At 41.8% G+C, this 20198-nt stretch overlaps 1 protein-coding gene across 1 annotated transcript in view; it reads right to left on the reverse strand.

Moving 5' to 3' along the window:
- Positions 1-20198, reverse strand: part of PNPLA7 (patatin like phospholipase domain containing 7) — a 143450-nt gene that overhangs the window by 88745 nt on the left and 34507 nt on the right. Inside the window, exons 9-13 of the mRNA XM_018556766.1 lie at positions 18726-18803; positions 17879-18085; positions 11314-11444; positions 10051-10174; positions 2898-3011 (exon numbers count right to left, since the gene is read on the reverse strand). Coding sequence (XP_018412268.1) covers positions 2898-3011; positions 10051-10174; positions 11314-11444; positions 17879-18085; positions 18726-18803 — 654 coding nt within the window. The remainder of the gene's footprint in view (positions 1-2897; positions 3012-10050; positions 10175-11313; positions 11445-17878; positions 18086-18725; positions 18804-20198) is intronic.

Here is a 20198-nt window from a genome sequence, read left to right on the forward strand (position 1 = left end):
TTGTTAATCTTACAGCCATTTCACAAATATTCCTTAAAATTGTTGTAACAATGGATGAAATGGGGGCAACAACTCTTTTCCAGAGTCAAAGCAACCAATAAAAAAACACTCCAAGCCACAAATCAGCAGTTACCATGAGCTGGAAGTACTTCAGAATACCTCCAAAAAAATTTAACTGATCAGGCTCCTCAGACTGTCATTTGTTCCTTAAAGAAGGACTTTATTTGGCAATAGAGAACAACACTATTGTTGCTGTGGAAATCAATTTTAACACCTATTTATGGTGAGGCTTAGAACTCATTAGACAGTCCTCATAAGAAAGTGGAGTGAAGAAATGTAGATATCTCTAAAGCTGGCCATACACTTTACAACCATCGCACGACTTTCGTCTCACGATGGTTGTAAGGTAATTTAAAAAACGTACGATCTGCCCATCTTGGACAGGCAGAACGTACTTGCGATAATCGCAAACCCGCCCCGCTGAGGGAAGGGCTTCCGATGACTGCAATGCTGAGCGTGCAGTGTGCGCTTGCGCACACCGGCCCGTGCAGCATTTGTCTTCCGAGCACGCCACAAACCCGACGAAAATCTTAAGATTTTTTGGCTGGTTTTCAAACGTGCTCGTAAGACAAAAGACGTGCGACCATACAGTAGAAATGGAAAGGATTCTTGTGTCTGAGACACTTAATCTATTGCTGCCTTTTGGTTCCTGCTTTTATGGATTATTTAATGAAGATGGAGTTCAGACTCCCTTGTTGCAATCGAGGAACACTGAGTGCTTTAGAATATTCTCTGTGAAAGGATTGAAAGTATGTGCCCAGTGTGTAGGCATCCTTTGAATAACTGATAGTCTAGGATGGTTTGTCCCGGACAATCCCTATACCTCCCCTGCCTAACACCGAGGGTATCTACTTATAAGCATGCATGCTCAGACTGCTACAAACATGCACCTTTATACTTCACTCATTCTAACAAAGGATAATTTGTTGCTTCCATTTCATGTATAAGTGCATTTTACATCTCAACAAGTGATGAGAGGAGGTTCTGTATGTAAGTTTGTGTTCCAGAAACCCACAGAAATAGCAGAAATGTTGGAAACCGGTTTTGTCTGCTGGTACTGGGTCCAAACTCTCAGAAACACTATTTTCTTTTCACAAAGGAAAGAAGACACGAGTAGTCACTTTACATAATTAGGACTAAACCAGTTGTTTGCCTAAACTTATTTAAAGGAAACAGTAACAGGGATCATTATAGTCTAATCCCTTTAGGGCAGTGGTTCTCAACCTGTGGGTCGGGACCCAAAAGTGGGTCGCGACCCACAGTTGAGGGGGTCCCCACATGCCTTGTGCTGCTCTAGGTAAGAGGCTCCTCAGCCTCCTCCTAGCGCAGCAGTGTCAGTTCTCCTAGATGGTGCTGCAGCAGCAGTGGCCAGAGAGGATCAGAGAGAGGGGAGCAGGCAGACGTGAGGGGAGATGAGTGCTTGATCACCACAGAGCCCACACTGGACGCCTACAGAGAGTCCCACTAGCCACCCGAGAGCCCGCATTGCCTTCCAAGAGCCCACACAGATACTAGTATTGGTGCATCCCTACATTTTACGGTTGGGGGTCACCAAAACTTGGCAAATGTTACCAAGGGGTCCCGGCCCTAGAAAGGTTGAGAACCACTGCTTTAGGGGAACATAATTCATCCCTATGTGTACTGCTGCTCTTCTTGTATCAGCGAATAAACACTTCACGCAAGCTAGCTCCTAATAAGCCATAGTGCTTTTATTAACTAGACACATCTTATGCTGTCCAGGAGAAAACCCGGGAACTGATTACAGATGAATACACACAGGAGAGGTCAGCGGGCCAAAGAGTGATCAAGTGAGCACAATGACTGTTCTCTGATGTAAACAACTGGCCAGGCCACTGGAAAATTACAAACGTATTGATTAAAGCTGCTTCTCTTCTAATGTCTCACATGAAGGAGGACATGCGTCACTTACCTGTGGATACTTGCGTTTGATGGATGTCAATGCTCCCTCTGGGAGTTTGGCAAGTTCCGAGTCTCGTACGGCGTGAACGGTTGTGGCTCTGGGTTGGTGTGTTAAGGCTTCCACCTATAATCACAATGAAGAAACATTGCAGGATTGATATAGAATTTCTACTGCTTGATTACTCTACATGGCCAAACAAAATTAAAAAAAAACCAAGAAAGGCCATAAAAATGGGTCGCGACCCACAGTTGAGGGGGTCCCCACATGCCTTGTGCTGCTCTAGGTAAGAGGCTCCTCAGCCTCCTCCTAGCGCAGCAGTGTCAGTTCTCCTAGATGGTGCTGCAGCAGCAGTGGCCAGAGAGGATCAGAGAGAGGGGAGCAGGCAGACGTGAGGGGAGATGAGTGCTTGATCACCACAGAGCCCACACTGGACGCCTACAGAGAGTCCCACTAGCCACCCGAGAGCCCGCATTGCCTTCCAAGAGCCCACACAGATACTAGTATTGGTGCATCCCTACATTTTACGGTTGGGGGTCACCAAAACTTGGCAAATGTTACCAAGGGGTCCCGGCCCTAGAAAGGTTGAGAACCACTGCTTTAGGGGAACATAATTCATCCCTATGTGTACTGCTGCTCTTCTTGTATCAGCGAATAAACACTTCACGCAAGCTAGCTCCTAATAAGCCATAGTGCTTTTATTAACTAGACACATCTTATGCTGTCCAGGAGAAAACCCGGGAACTGATTACAGATGAATACACACAGGAGAGGTCAGCGGGCCAAAGAGTGATCAAGTGAGCACAATGACTGTTCTCTGATGTAAACAACTGGCCAGGCCACTGGAAAATTACAAACGTATTGATTAAAGCTGCTTCTCTTCTAATGTCTCACATGAAGGAGGACATGCGTCACTTACCTGTGGATACTTGCGTTTGATGGATGTCAATGCTCCCTCTGGGAGTTTGGCAAGTTCCGAGTCTCGTACGGCGTGAACGGTTGTGGCTCTGGGTTGGTGTGTTAAGGCTTCCACCTATAATCACAATGAAGAAACATTGCAGGATTGATATAGAATTTCTACTGCTTGATTACTCTACATGGCCAAACAAAATTAAAAAAAAACCAAGAAAGGCCATAAAATTATTTTTGAGTAATTAAAAATATTTTTGCAGAAAATTTACAATAACTTAAAATGAGATATAGCATGATCCTCTGTAAAGTATCTATTAACTTTGGTGTCTATATGTCTTTTCAATCCTGTAAATGCTGAGGAGCATGGAGTACCAGCGAGGAGGCACATCTATGTGAAGATTAGGAGGGGGTGGTACAGACTCCTGATTTTTGGGTGTTAATAAGAAATTGGAGCTGTCAGCTAAGGCACACCATTCTTCTCCCTTTCTTTTAGCTATGACCCCTGCCACTGCCGTTGCTGGAGCCTTTAAGACTGGATATGACTTGTGTGGAAACTTCCTGCTAAAGGGGACATAAATGTTTATGGAAGCTTTATGTTTTTTATGTTTCTGTTACTATAAATTCGATCTGAAGCTTTCACTGTGAAGCTCCAATAATTTGTAAGCAGTTCTCGGAACTTTCCAATAAATACAGCATTGATCCTGAATATTAGCAGAAGTTAGTCCAGTCACTCAAGAGTATAATCCATCACAATAACACATGCAGAGAGACCGTGTGTAGCACATGATAAAATTGACGAGGCTTGTTATTTGTAAGTGAAACTATACCTAATTCCAATCAGTACTAATAAGTCACCTTGAATGGGATGTGTATGGATGGCTTGATGTAACTACCTTTACTAATGTATGTTTAAAAAAAAAGAAATCTAACTTGGATCTAACTAGATCTACAGCACTGTGTATCATAGACAATCTCCCTGTTTATTTTCACAAAATACTATATAAATCTGTTTTGTATCTCAATGCTGCTGATCTGGCTTTCAGATGGTGTCATCAGCAGACCATGCCCCAGCAATGTATGATGGAATGGTCACTTGTAGTCTTTAACGGGGGCGCATGTGACAGAGTGACATTGCAGAAGCATATTCGGGGGCAGTTGTCACCCCATAACAGATAGTGCCAAAACATAGACCCTTATAGCAGGAAAACTGTGAACTATAAAAGCCGGAGATTTTAAAAGGTTGCAAAAACAAATTAAAAAATCACCTTAACAAGTTAATACTTACCGTATATACTCGAGTATAAGCCGAGTTTTTCAGCCCATTTTTTTTGCTGAAAAGTGCCCCCAGATATTTTAGTGATTGGGTTTAGATCTGCTTGAATGTTTTTAAAGCAAAACTCCAATCAGTGTATATGTTTAACCCCTTCATGACTGAGCTTGTTTTTAGTTTCTGTTCGTAAATGACTGACACACTTTTGACATTTTTGCTGTGTGAAATTGGATAGCGTAATTAAAGGGGTTGTAAACCCTCCGTTTTTTTTGCTTATATCTACTGCTAGCATGTAGTAGATATAGGCAAGAAGTGTAAAAAAAAACAAAAAAAAAACCTGTTTAAAATCATTCTAAACTTACCTCGTTATCGCCGCTCGCTCCCGCGCCGAGAATCAGGAGCTGCTCGTACGGCCGCAAAGGATCTTGGGGCGGGCGCATGCGCATTTCCGATTCTCGGCCGGGAGACGAGCAGAGACGCAAGGTAAGTCTATGGACGTGTGCACCCGCCTGCAGACACCGCTGGATCGGAGAGACAGAGCAGTCAGCGCTGGATCGGAGTGACGTCACACCGCTGGAGGGACACATGAAAACATGGGGAAAGAAGAGGAAGATCGGAAAAAGAGACATCATTTAAGGTAAGTGCTAACATTTACATGGGGGGGAGGGAAATTTTTTTTTGCCTTTAATGTCACTTTAAGTTAGTTAGGATTAGTTAGTTCTCCTATCAATTTTATGTTTATTACTATTTTCCGGTTTCCTCCGGCTTCCTGTCTTGGTGGCCACTGGAAAGTGAGGGAGATCTTACAAAGAGGGACAATCATAAAAACTTGGTAGTGTTTTAAAAACTTTCCCCGCTATATCTAAAAATAAAAGCTCTGGTTGGTAAATAAATATGTACATGGCAACAGCATTACATTTACAGCTTCTGCTTGGTTCTTAGTGGTGAGGCAAAGCGATTGTGCCTCACCCCTTTGCTCTCAAAGTAAATCCACTGATCTGCTTGTACCGATTGCAAAAGAGTTTGCCGCCAATGATTATATTTTAATATAATGAGCGGAATTTGGTGGACTGATGCAGTGGCTGGCTACTTATATACTTCCTGGATTCTGGAGGTGAATCTTGGCTATGTTCTTGTCCACTGAGAGTGCTTAGTCACCTCCTTTTGCATTTTCCAAAATATAAAATATATAAAAAAATCCAGAAGGTGGTTCTCTGGTACACTGTCCCTGTATCTCCTATTGTAATGCTTCTATTGAGAGGCACAAGCAGTGCATTATGGGATGTGGAGAAGGCATGCTACAGGTACCCTTCCTCTGTTATAAGGGATTCCAGATGGAATGTGTGCTGTGGGTTGGAGGAACAAGGCAGAAAAGCAAGAGTTGGCATCTTGTGGTTGGTAAAGTGTTGTTGCATAAAATACAGCTATAGTCACAGAAATATATATTGAATCAGATAGACAATGCACCAAAAAACTCAATTTTCATAGTGTTACATCTAATTTTGTGTCTAAACATGACTGTGCAGAAAAGAGGTGCCACAGACTGACCACACAGCCCAGGACACTCTGTAATCTAACAGGCCTGGTCAGACTCACACCCTCCATTCATCAGATCTTGGTTTACTAAAGGAGTAAAGCATGTTCATTTTGCAAAGTCAGTTTTCATTTAGCAAGATAATTTTTCCTTAGCTTAGTGAATGAGATGAAGCTCTGCTGACTTCACCCAGTCATGTCAAGCAAAAAATCCTGTTTTTTAAATCTTCCTTGCACCTGATCAGGAATTCTTTGCAAAGTAAATTTTAACCACATTAATTCAAAATGTCCTTCCATAGTGAACATGCGTAATTCCTAGCGATGCACCGATACCGGTTGTCCGTTATCGAGTACCGATATTTTTTTTCCGGTACTCACCGATACCGAATACCTATACCGGAAGTCCCATTAAGGAAGTCGGGTGGAGTGTAATGACTCGCCGTCCAGCTTCCCGAGCAGCTGGAAAGCTGTCTCCATGCTGCCTCCTCACCAGGTGACGAGGAACCATGGAGGTGGCTTTCTGGCCAATCAGTAACACCGGGGGCGGGTAATGACTCGCCACCCAGCTTCCTGATTGGACAGCTTCCTGACCAATCAGGAAGCCGGGCGGGGAGTCATTATACGTCGCCCGGCTTCCTGATTGGCGAGAAGCCAGCCTAATGCTACCTCATCATCAGGTGCCGAGGAAGCGTGGAACCGGTTTTCTGGCCAATCAGGGAGCTGGGAGACAGACAATGACTCGCAGCCTGGCTTCCTGATTGGCCAGCGTTCCGACCATCACCAAGTGACGAGGGAGCATGGAGCTGGATTCCCAGCCAATCAGGAAGCCGGCTCCATGCTGGGGGGTGGGTAATGACTTGCCGCCTGACCTCATGATTGACCAGCTTTCCGACCATCACCAAGCGATGAGGGAGCATGGAGCCAGCCTCCTAACTGACAGGGAAGCCAGTTCCATGCTCCCTGGTGGCGAGGGAGCATGGAGCCGGCTTCCCGACCACTCAGGAAGCCGGGCGGTGTTTAATGACTCGCTGCCTGGCTTCCTGATACTGGAACTTCCGGTATCAGGATAAGCATCTGGAGCATTTGGGTGAGCACTAGTAATTCTTTTAGTAAATCTCAGGACACTTTTGATGAGAGGCATTACTTATTCATGTCAGCATAGAGCACTGGAGTGGGGTGTGCAGAAGCTCATTTCCACATGAACACAAAAACTATTTTTTACGCACTTCCAAATCAGTCAAAAATCACAACATACAGCAATACAGGACTAGGTGTTATCTTTCATTTGGGCTTTAACCCTTTCGCTGCCAAGCCCTCCGGAACATTTTTCAAATCAGCTGGCCAAGCCATTTTTGAATTTTCTGCAATTTTTTCCTATTGATTTGATTTTCAATTGCTGCGTTGCTAGCGTTTGTAAAAGACCCCGCAAACCATATATTTTCTGAAAGCGCAGGCCCGGTAGAATAAAAAGATGGTGATACTAAATTTGTAGGCATGGAAAGTTTGCTGTAAGTAACAATTACATCTTACAAAAAGTATCAGAGCAAATGAATAACTTATGATTTTTGCAGTTTTTGAAATGTGGGAAGTAATTTACACTTGTCAAATTTTGGTGGTATCCAACGTATCTTGTAACTGTGCATTATTAAGATGGATAGACAGACAGATGTAAATAGAGATACGTCAGTTTTTGCTGCAGTTGTCATGGCGGTTTATCATGCATCCTAAACTTAACCCCCCTGACGCTCTGCTCCATGGAAACATTACAGCAACATGTGCAGCTTTAAATCCCAAGCTTTTCCAACACCAATTCTAATTAGTAGAGATTACAGGTAAAACAAACAAAAAAAGTAGAAACAAGCTTACCTAGCAACTGCATGCTGCCTCTTACTGCGCACATACGTCAAGCTCTATTTTGGTTTTGCAGACAGAAAAAGTAACAGATAACAGGGACAGCGCTATATGCAGACACGCAGCCAGTCCCTCAGGAAATGCTGTCTGACATATAAGCATGTACCAATTCATTACAAAAAAGGAACAGTGCAAGCTGTAGTAAAGATGCTGCCCACTCCATAGCAACCAATTTCTTTTATTTTCAAACTTCTGCAGGAAAAATAACAGATGGACTCTGATTCGTTCGTCAGAGCACTTGATCATGCCATTGTTGAGTCACCTAATTCTGTTTGAAAACCCCTAACAATTCCATTCAGATCTGCCACTTGAATGAAATCTTAGATGTAATAAACAGATTTATTTTGTACTTAGAACGTGTGAATTAAAATATGTATGGCTTCTCCTGAATGAAACCACATTCACGGTTAGAATTTTGTTCATTAGGATAAGAAATTAGAGAAATTTTCCAACCTGCTCCTTAAATTTTTCTCATCACTACAGTTGAAAACGAACATCAATTAGACCCCAATAACCAATAGAAAATCAAAAGATCCCAAAAAAAACAAAAACATTTTGAAAAAAATCTACTGGTATTTGGCCAGCCTTCAATGCACACAGATGAGGAGAGAATTACTTCAGCAGCCATTGTTGACTTGTATTGAAAGGGGATAGTTTCCAGAGCTGTCATCCTGACTATTGTAGTGAAGCCAGGATGAGCATGCACCCCTACACACTCCCATATTCCTGTTCTCATGGATTCTCCAAGTGAAAACTGTTGGTTATGTGTTAGATGAAGAACTGAGATCTTGAGGAATGCTGAATTAAGTTTGAATTGCTTAGAAGGACATTACATGTATGTATACAGCATTGTGCAGGAAACATATATATTAGGTAAACCTCCTGTGTATCATAGATAACCATGCATATAGAAAACTAACATTGCACTAAAGCTCCATCTACAGCTGAAACATATCAGTATATGCTGTTGTATTTCCAACAAAAACACTACCCTTTTCTGTTAGACTGGTGTTCCTATTTAAGGATATATATGAAGCAAGGACGGCCTTACAGTAAGTCACAGTGATTAGAAGTATATCTATGACTGTGTCACCAATGGCCGCACAATATGAGTGCAGAGGACATTGTGGACACAGATCCAGATCACAGAATTCTGCTGATTCCAGCTAAAACAACTCGCTATAAATCAGGCACTTAACATGCGAATTGGATGGTTGAGCCGACCTCTATTCCTCCCGACACCAAGATGTTTCTAGGGCTGAGAGATTTATGAGCTGTGCAATTAAGCAGAGCTGAATTTTAATGCTTGCTGGAAGCAGGGCATCTCTGTGATAGTGCAATTACATGGATAGTTATGTGCCAGAAGTGTCATTTAGTCAATGCTGTTACAAGTGTGATTAAAAGTTACCATCCTACCCGGCTTCTCCAGCAATGACTGGTGCTGTTTAAATAAATGGAGTTATTAGGGACATATAGGAATTTAATTATAGAGTAGACTGGAGGAAACACTGCATGACACACAGCGCAGCCTTTACAAGACATTAATAAGAAAAGTAAAACAAAAATGCAATTATTTATTGTATGTACTAGTGCTGTGCTTGCCAAGTGCCCGTAATACCAAATAAAAGAAATAATCAACAGCAAGATTATCCAAAGTGTAAAGATGTCCTCATAAGTGCTATACTGTATTGTAAAAGAAAGGTATACCAATTCAGTTTAAAATGAACGTATAAGATTAAAGTAGAAGTCAAAACTTTTCTTTTAGTTTTGGGTAGAGTAAGGGAGGGTTATAATATAACCCCTGTCACATTTTATTGCCATGTATGTCCCAATAGGGAGATTTCCCTTCACTTCCCGTCCAAAAGCCACAGCAGGAAGTGAGAGGAAATCTTTATAAATAGCGGAAATCCCTGGTGGTCAGCAGAACTAGTGTACCCATTGGAAGATTTCCCATCTATTTCTGCTCAGATGAAAACCCAAAGCAGATGCCTCTCCAAGAACTAAATGGGGAGAGAAGTATAGCTATCATCAAACAAGTCACTTGAGTGCTGAAAGCCACCTCTATCTTCAACCTTCACTAAAAATAAAGGAAACAAATTCTGCAAATAGAAAACTAAAGCAGCCACTACACCTAAGAACTGGTAAGCTTCATTATAGTTTATGCTCTTGGGTTTAGAAACGCTTTAGAAAGGCTCATTACAGATTGCCAAAATTATCTTTCCGTGGTATTGCAGGACAGACGTCCATTAAGTGTAGAAGAAAAATACCTATGCAGGAGTTGAATATCAGTTATCTCTGGATTTCAGAAGCTGGTAAAACTAGTATGCATATAGCCAAAGGTTTAATGAAAATGGCTGAATTTAGTTTTACTGGTCCTTTAAAGTATCAGAGGCCTGGGAATCAAGTATGGAAGTCATGGTCTAAGCCTATAAGGGAATAACCTTACCACTCCAATCAGGTCTCCTCTGCCATATTCACCCGTCAACTGCTTCTTCCCATCATCCTTCCTGATGACAGAGCGGAGGCGTCCATTAAGCACAATGTAGGTGCAGTCTGATTTATCCCCTTGCCTAAAGAGAGGATGACTTGGTGAGTGTATGAAATATTTATATATAGGGCAAAAAAAAGCCAACAGTCACTCCGCCTGGGAGTTAGGAGTGTTCCCGCTAATCCTTTTGTGTTCCAACTCCTTTAAAGGAGAACTATGAGGTGAGTGATTTCCACTCATCCTCATAGTTAGAGCCGAACTGTGACAAAAAGCTGTCACAGGTCGGCTCTATCGATCGGGAAGTGAGCAGAGACATGCTGCCGATCCGTTCACTTCCCGATCATCTCCTTGCATCACTCCCAGCAGGGATTCCCCTCTCCAATCCTCCAGCGCTGAGTGGAGGAACAAAAAGGGGAAGTGGCGGGCACAGCTGGCTCTGCCTCTAGATAGGCAGAGCCAGCTGTCACTCACGCAGCTGGGTGGATCCAGACAGTAGTGTCGGGATCCGTCCCGGCTGCGGTGCTCTCAGTATATCGCTGAGCTTTGGGTCACGGGAGAAGGTTAGTATATGTCCTCCCGTGACCCTAAAGAGAACTATGGGAAAAACCACTTACCCCATAGTTCTTTTAATTTCATTCTCCATAATAGAAAATACATACAATTCCAGTATTATGTATAATGGCCACAACAGGAACTCAACATAGTGACTTCACCAAAAGAGACAATTCCAGATAGTTTAACTCTTCAGCATTTATCAAAACCAAAGTGTCAGCTTTGGGTGGCCTGACCTCTTAAAAAAGTGTTGGTGGGGGAAGTTTGGATCCCTTGTGTGACAATACTCATGCACTGTATCTATGGAGGCAGCCATGGTTGTCACACAGGATGAACTTCAAACAGGTCTCCCTTTGTTATTCTCCATTTCATGGTAAATTGACGGAACTAGTAGTTTATACAATAAAGATAAGATTCTTTGTGCTTTCTTTTTATCATACAAGTGACCAGGACACTGCACTTCTGCCACAATCGACAAGATATTTTCTGTGCTTGTTAAAAATATTCTTTGCTTGAAAAATGAAAACTAATATAACCACCGCATCTGAAGACTGGGAAGCTGCAATTACATTCTCGTCCTTGAGGTTTCTTATCCCCTAAAGGAGACATTCTGCGTGGTTAGTAATTACAAGTGTTGGACTGAAGCCATCACATAATATACTGTCTTACCTATAGACAGCACGTCCCGCCTCCACCTCCATCCAGTCCAATGCAAAATCAATCTGCCTGACAAATGGAGACATCCGCTTCACCACTGTGTGAGCCACTCCTAGGACCACGCTGGGCTGTTCCCGCATTATTCTGTATTGAGAAAACAAATGTACTCACTTTAAGTAATGCAGGTTCTAAACAAGAATACATAGTACAACATTAAGGTTTCATGGACACCTGTCAGAAGAGAAAATAAGATTGGTGGCCACTTTTTTGTTTTAAATGAGGAATCCCTGACCTGGAACAAGTAGGCAGATCAGGTTTTCTTTCACTTTCTACATACTTCCTCTGGGTCAGCAGCTTGATGCTAACTGGAATTATTATTATTATACGGGATTTATATAGCGCCAACAGTTTGCGAAGTGCTTTACAATATAAGGAAGACATTACAATTACAAAACAATTCAATTGAGGATCCCTCTGCCAGTCATAGAAGTGATGCCGGTGCATTGGCCACATACTGTCAATGAGATGCTCTTCAGTAGCAAGGCAGGGCACTTCCCACCTCCCCCTCCTCCAACCTAGTAGATGGATGGCTGCTGGAGATTGCGCTGTCCCTTGTGGTCTTGTACTGGACAGGAAGGTCAGGGAACTGAAGCTGAGAGTGTTGGATCCAGAGATATGGAAATGTGATGACTAAGTGCTTGGGCAAAAATTTAAAGAAATACTTTACTGGCCAATATATATTTTCTTGATCTGGATTCATTTTAAAAAAATGTTTGAGAGTTTAATACTACTTTAAGGCTGAACTCCAGCCAAAATATTGTATTTCATTCTGGATAGCTCAGAGAAGGGATAGAGCCTGTGTCAGGTTTTTAATGTGTCTGTGATCCTTTTGATGAGAGTCAGGAAAAGATCAAATTATATGAAATCTTTCTTTAACATTTTTAGTAGTGTGGGGAATGGTTGCCACTACCAACATTGTTTTTGTCTGTTGCTCTCTGGACATTAACAGGTTTTTGGGTTTCCTGTTTCTTGTGTGTGCATTGAGAATAGACCTAAACAGCAGGAGATCAACATAGGCTAACCACAGCGCAGTAGTAAAGTTCGCTTAGTGAAAAGCTGCAGTTGCATCCCCTGCTGCCCACAAGTGGTATATATAAAGCATCAGTAGACTAGAGTACCTTTTTTTTTTATTGGCTTAAAAGTTTTATTCATTTTTGACCTTAAGAAAAAATAATACTAAAAGCATTGAACATTTCCTTTAAACATGTAACTATCTCTAAAGTTCTATGGATTTTGTGAAGTTCCAGCACTGCCGCCCACAGCCCTCTGTAAATTGCGCCTGTCATATATTTGTCAGCACGATCCTGGCCTGCTGACATCATGTTAAATAATAGGATTAGCCGTGGTTCGTCTTCTGATCTAATCAGGGCCTGCTAACAGCAATGCGAAGGGAGAAGGCTTAGAGGGGAAAGATGGAAGAGGTTGCACTGGCAATAACAAGGTCTCTCTTACTGCTGGCTGGGAAGAGTCAAAGCTCTTCTGCCTGGGACAAGGCCAGCTAATTGGTGCAAATTAATAGGTTGCGCTCTGAGTGCCACCGAGGTGTGATATTGAAATAGACGTCTTTCTGGGCACATGTAGCCTGTAAGCATGTCGGCCAAGGACAAGAGCAGACTGAAGCAGAATCAAACTTACAGAGATTCATTTTTTAAAAATAAACTTTAAAACCTTCAGCATAGTGCAAGATACTGTTTTAAATAATCTGCACAGTGGTTACCACTTTGCAGCACTGGGGGTCCTCTGGTCTCTGTAATAAATAAGTGATAAATCTCCCCTAATAGCAAATAATATGCAACCCAACCCCTGACACCGTTAAAATGATTCGTCTCGGCCCAAGGGACATTTAACTCCAGGTTCACACACACTCAGTTTTCCTTTGGTTTATTTAATCCTTAAAGAACTCCTCTCGGCAAAGAAAAGTACTCACCTCTCCAAGATCACTCCTGTGATGGACTACAATCTCAATACAAATTAGTAAACTAAATGTTAGATTGTAGTCCATCACAGAAGCGAGCGGTGACTACTTTACAACACACACACGGACCATGGGGAACAAAAGTAGCCCCCTCCAGAAGGAAGGACAGTGTCAGCACCAATTCAGAGATGATTTACAGGATCTACAGCCGAGTTATACACAAATAAGATACATTTTTATTAATAAGGTAGTTGAATGCATTTTTAAGATTTAACTCCTGGGTTTAGTGTCACTTTAATCCTGATGGCTATTGTCACTGGGACAAAAACTGATGGGGAAACCCAAGATTTTACAGTTGATATCTTCCAAGACTGTTGCAGTGATAGCTGTCTATAGGTAACAAAAAAGTGAAATTTCCACTCATTTCAGGTTGTGTCTCTGACACAGGAAGTCAGGTGAAATCTCCCCTATTGGATGCAGCAAAAACGTATTGTAACAGTTTTAAACATCCCCTAGTCTTTTGGCTTTAGATATATTTAAAATCTCTTTAAAGCTGCATTTGCGTAACCATTCAATCTCTTATCTTTGCTACATTTAGATTTGGCTAGAGTGGAAGGTAAGTATTAAAATGATGATCTGTCTCACCTTATTTTCTGTCTAAGTGACCATTAGGAAACTAGGGGGAATCACACCAACATAAGAGCAATATAAAACCAACAATTTAATCTCTTCACTGCCCCATCCAAAACTGTAAACAAAAAAACATTGCCTGGAGTGCTACAACATGGTATGTGATGGACTCTACTTTAAAGTATAGCTGGGCTTTTCCCTGCCCCTAAGTTCAGTCGACAGTAAAGAAGATACCTGCTACTTCCAGCTATGAAGGGGGTTTTTTTTAAGTGTAGAAACAAAATTGTGATCCTGCTCCTCCTGTGGCTCTCATTCTGTCATCTTATCCATTCAGGTTTCATTACTTTGCTGTAATTTCAGAAGCACAATAATAATCACATAGACCTTGATTGGGAGAGCACCTGGCGGCCGGTGTTCCTTGTATTAACATGGCCTAGTTTCTCACTAGTCACCCACCCTATGAATAATGTACATCATGTCTGTGCTGATTACTGACTACATCTACTTTGCAGGCCCTGAAGTGCCGTCACTGGTGACAAATAACCAGCTAACAAACAACAACGGGCACACACTGCAAGCACATGATGTGCCAAGTTAGAAGCAACAGTAAATGGCATTGCTGCTCTAAAATTGCTCTAAATAAGAATCTCACGTGTTCCTTTTTCTAAGACGCAAGTAAAGGTTCCTGTACTCTGACATGGCATGTTGTGTTTGCAACTTAATTTACTTGAGCTGGTGGAGGAAAAACTTTCCTTTTGAAAAATTCTCATGTTTGGTGTAAAAAACAAAAACAAAACAATGGTCTACAAGCAGCCTTAATATTGCCTTGATTTACGGGGGAACTACTAGGTTCTTAAAGTGTAGCTTGTGCCTAAAAAGCAAGGTCTGCTTATTCAGTGAGATCCCTCTACCCCATCTTAATTTGCTGCACATAAAATGTACAAAACAAATGTAGGATAAAAAGTTAAGATACAATACCATAAAACCTTTTATCGAATTCTCTCTAAAGAATTTGTCAGGGCTACTCCATTCTCCAAAGAAACACCCTACCACAGGCCACCGTACACAAACAAATCATGGTCATTCCCTGAGAAGATATATACCGAACCTAGTGCGCAAGTTTCTGCTCCATCTCCCTTCTCAATACAGATCTGAAAATATTTACACTTTTTTTTTTAAAACCGCCTACTCCCTCATCTTACCATTCTCATTCATTTAGACCAGGTAGGAAGTACCTGAGAGGCTAGGATAACACCACGAGAGTACTGAATATAAGCATGCAGCCACCTCCTACAAATTCACTCTACTCAGTCTTTACTAACGTGGAAAAAGTATTTAACGGCGTCACTTGGCACTTCATGGAAGCCTCTTACATCATAAAGTTTTGAAACCAAATATATTCTTGTGGTTAAAAGTGGTCTATTCTCACCCAATAGCAGCGTGGAGAGTCAATAAAAGAATTTCAGACTATTTCCCTCTCCTAAACACCACCAGGCACGGTTGCCCTCTATCCCCACTAATTTTCATCCTAACTCTTGAACCACATCAGAAACAACCTGGACATATCAGAATTTCCACCCTCAACCTCACAACACGAATTAGCCGGATTTGTGGCTTATCCGTTGGTTTGCATATCCTAACAAGAAGTTTCCCTTCCTAATCTCATGTCTGAATTAGAAAATTACGGCTCATTTTCTAACTTTAGGATAAATGTTCTTAAGCACAAGTCATGAATATATCAATCAGCATGGAGCCAGGCTTCCCGGCCAATCAGGAAGCCGGGCAGCGAGTCATTACCCGCCTGGCTAAGAAACTACCTCTATGCTTGTATCGGAGCATTTGGGCGAGTAGGAGTACTCGCCCAAATAATCAGTATCGCTACCTAGTATTGGTATCAGTGCATTCCTAATATTATAAATAAAATTTTTTATATATACATACACACACACACATAAAAATTACACACAAATACATACAGTATGTATATACACTTGTGCTCATAAGTTTACATACCCTGGCAGAATTTACGATTTCCTGGCCATTTTTCAGAGAATATGAATGATAACACGAAAACCTTTCTGTCATTCATGGGTAGTGTTTGGCTGAAGCCATTTATTATCAATCAACTGTGTTTACTCTTTTTCAATAATAATGACAACAGAAACTACCCAAATCGAACTACCCCAACAGAAACCACCTTAAGCTCCCAATCACACAAGCTGTGTGTGTGTGAACATGCTCAAAATGGTGCAATTATTTCAAGATACACATGTCTTGGCGCGTACGTTAAGGCACAAAAGATTTGCAAAGCTTGCAGCTCAAACTGCCGCACAGGGCTGTTCTATGCTTACATGCGACAGGCCCGGTATTCATATGTGCGGCTAATGTGAATAGGGGCTAGACAGGTGATAGGATCACTTTCATTATTTGGAAATTCAAAGGGGATCCGATAAGAAAAAAACCCAGTTAATGACATTTAAATCATCTTCACCCCTTCTCATTTCCCCATATTAAACCTGCACAATCCTCCAGTAATATACAGCTAAGCTGGTAAAGTCTTCTGGAAGCACCTGCAGAGGGAAAGAATGTAGGACAGGCCTGAGGTGGCCCATCTATATTTAGTCAGCTATAGCTGCATCTGATTAATCAAGGATTACGCCTGGAGGCAATGAACAAGCACTGCTCTCATTATGTCACATGTGACGACCTGCAGCAGACATCTTCTATACAGCAAGAGGGAACATGTAGTGACTTTGCTAGGTGGCTCCCAGGGACCAAGGCCTAATGGATAAATAGAAGTGAAAGGTGCGACTCTAGTCTAATGAAGTGAATGGCTGGGGACTAACAGCCTCTCCAGTATCTTGTCTTAAGGGAAAACTAGAATGTATTTTCAGTGGGTACACAAGTTCAGTTCTGTGGAGTTAAGGTATATCTAAAGACTTCTTTTTTTAGTTTTGGATAGAGTAAGGTGTAGGTACAACCCCTGTCTTTTTTTTTTTTTCTGGCATGTGCCATCAGGGAAATTTTTTTTCTTCACATTCTATGCTATAGACACATAGAAAAAGTGAAAATCTCTCCAAACTGAGAGAAAATCATAAAAGTCTTACAATGTTAGGCTGCCCATGCCTGCTAAGTAAGTCCCCATAGACTTGAACAATGCCATACTCCTAGCATCTCTACAGTAGGAGTTCAGCCCCATACAGGTCTATAAGGAGGAGTGACTGAGCAGGCAGCACTGGAGAAGATTTTGGGACACAGGATGTAAACATACTGTGGGACACAGGATGTAAACATACTGTGGGACACAGGATGTAAACATACTGTCAGACCACCACTGTTATGGAGAGGTAAGCAAACATCTGGCTGGGGGTTTGTAGGTTAGATCAGGTTAGGGGGCTTGTAAGTGTAGTTGTACTTTCAATATTAAATATGAATATTCAAATGTAGTAATTTTGAGCAGCAGCTGGAGCCCGATATACTGCTAAGCTATGAAAAAGCTTGAAAAAGTTGTATAGAGATGTGACTAGCAGGAGATGAATTCACACAGCTAAATGAGTCAAAGATACCCAGATGGGACCCATTTCTGTCTCCAGAAGCTTTTAGCAAGTGCAAAGGCAGTACTGGGCTTGCTTATCAGAAAGGAGTATCATGGAAGCACCCTGTAGGAAACATTTATAAAACATATTTTATGGAATGAAGAAAAAAAAAATCATAAACACACAAGTTTATAAACTTGTAAACAAAAAAAATTAAAAATAAAAACCAACCAACAATTATTATAGTCTCCCCCAAGGCAGGAACCCTCAGGATACAAAAGGACAGCAGCTATTGCCAGCTTGTTTTTAAAAGTGCATGTGGGTCAACTTTGCTGACACTTCATTGGTTGCTTCTCTATAAAATATCCAAATCTATATATCTAAATTAATATGAATGAGTAAAAGAAGAGAGAATCGTATGAAATAAGGAGACTTACTCATAGAAGTGGCACTTGGATATAGACAGAAAAGCGCAGTCACGATTAGCTTTAATGGTGAATATCAGGGGCTCTCCGGTTAAGACGGCCAGCTGTCCCACCAGCTCCCCCGGGTGTGTTGTGAAAAGGCAAGTCTCTTCCTCTCGGTCAATCTTCCTTTGGTAGACATGGAGGAGGCCGGAGATGACAAAACGGATGTTGACATCCTAAGAGAAATCCACAGACACGGATAAGGAATTGTTTAACAGCCCCCAACTCCAGCCAAATCTTATCTTGTTTTTTGATAGAGCCCTGATGGGTTAAAGCCTTGATCAGATTTGTATTTCCCTTTGTTTCCCTATTGGACAACATTACTTTACTTCCTTTTAGAACTGATGGCAAACCTCTCAAACAGAGACCTAGACAAATACAAAAATACGTTTTAGTAGTGTAGGGAAGGACAAAACCTCTGACAATGTTTTTACTGCTGTCTGTGCATTTCTGTCCTCCTTCCTCAATTATCCAAAAAAAAAACACGTGTGGCTGAAGTTAAGGGTTTAGAGAGAACATGATACCTACACACACAAAGAGAGGTAGGCACAACTGTGTACAAAAACCTGAACTCCTCTGCTACCAACTTTCACCAGAAGCGATTTGGCTTCATAAGGGTTTCTCTTATTATATATCGGAGTTCCGAATCTAGTGCCTCATTTTCATGTTTAATATTTAAAGAAGTCGGGTTAAAGTCTTGCCTCGTGAGCATTATTTTATATCAATTTAGCCTGTGTGTAAAATCAATCACTAATCATTACTGTAAATCATGACTATTGATTTGGCTGATAGAAGCTGTCTGTTTTCCACACTGACCTGGTCTCCCTGTCTGGACAAGACAGTGCCACCCTTGACTTGATGTAAGGTCACTCTTCCATTCAGCAGTGATGGGTCCTGTGGTGGGAAAAAATCTCGGCAATTAGCAAATAAGTAAGAAGCCTTCTCATCTACATAATTCTAGTACAACAACTCCATTAAAAAGGGGGGGAGAAAACAAAAAGGTAGTGGTTGGAAGCTTGGGCCACCACCTGATTGTTCTGTATAAAGACCATGGAACAAATAATAACAGTTACATTGGCTGAGTATGGATGTTTATGGCCTGTGCAGATACCTCTTAGCTCAACTTCAGAGATCAGTCAGCAAACGCAATCCAGGCAGGAGTCTGGCTTTAAGAATGATAAGTTTTCATTGGCCACAGCAAAGTCGAGCTTGTGTTCTAATCATAATGTTTTTATACACCAATCGTGATCCTAAAATTCCACTTTCTTTATGTGAACCCACCACCACCACCACCCCCATGTATTATGGAGCATACACAATACCTAAATTAGGATGGGACAGAGCAAGGAGAACAGTACGGGAACAGATAGCGAGTATATTTAGGAGATAATAAGCACTGCTGCCTTGCGCTGACAACGGTTAACGTCCCGGCGATGTATATGTGGGAGGGTGCTGCAAGGATATAGCTGAAGGGCTGTGTTGTTTTAACATAATTATCAAGCTCAGAACTGTAATTATTCTAGGCAGTTTCAGTTCAGATCAGGGATCTGTATCATGATTCATTTCATAAGCAAGATAATTAAGGCGTTACTTAGGAAAGGATCCACACTGACTCTTGAGATGTTGTCAGGAGACATTAACTGCTGTGCTGCCAAGCCTAGCACCAAAATCAGATAAAGGATAGAGCTACACAAGCGATTTCTAGTAGCTCCAGCATGCTAGTAAAATCACAAGTACATGATTGCTCAACAGACTGAACATATGTCTCCCTATTGGTTAAGCCACACAAGCAGCAGTAAATCACGTACCAATGGTGCATATGTGAGATAAAATGCTATTGCATGCTAGCTGTATAGGTAACTCCAAGGTCATCCATTTCTTCAAGCAGAACTCCAGGGTCATTTTTTTTCCTAGCCCTTGCAGTGGGGCTACTTTTTGTCTAGGTTTAAAAATAACAAATTTATACTCGCCCAATCTTCATAGCCGGCTTGCTCTTAGACCGGACCCTTCCGCCTCGCTCCCCCACCACTGCAGTGGTCTAAGGTTCTGTGAGTCATCACGGTCTATACACTGTGTATAGGACATGAGGATGCCGAGGGACATACCATTGCTGCCGTCGAGGAGACCAGTCTAAGAGCATCCCGGCTCCAAGAATTAGGCGAGCAGAACTTTGTTATTTTTGAACCTAGACAAATATGAGCTTTTAACCCTTGAAGTGCAAGGGTTAAGAAAATGTTTCCCCTGAGTTCTGTTTTAAGTCTCTTCACCCCCCCGCCCCCCCCGCGCCAC

The sequence above is a fragment of the Nanorana parkeri genome, unplaced genomic scaffold, assembly GCF_000935625.1.
Source record: "Nanorana parkeri isolate BGI_ZX_2015 unplaced genomic scaffold, ASM93562v1 scaffold251, whole genome shotgun sequence".
NCBI lineage: Eukaryota > Metazoa > Chordata > Amphibia > Anura > Dicroglossidae > Nanorana > Nanorana parkeri.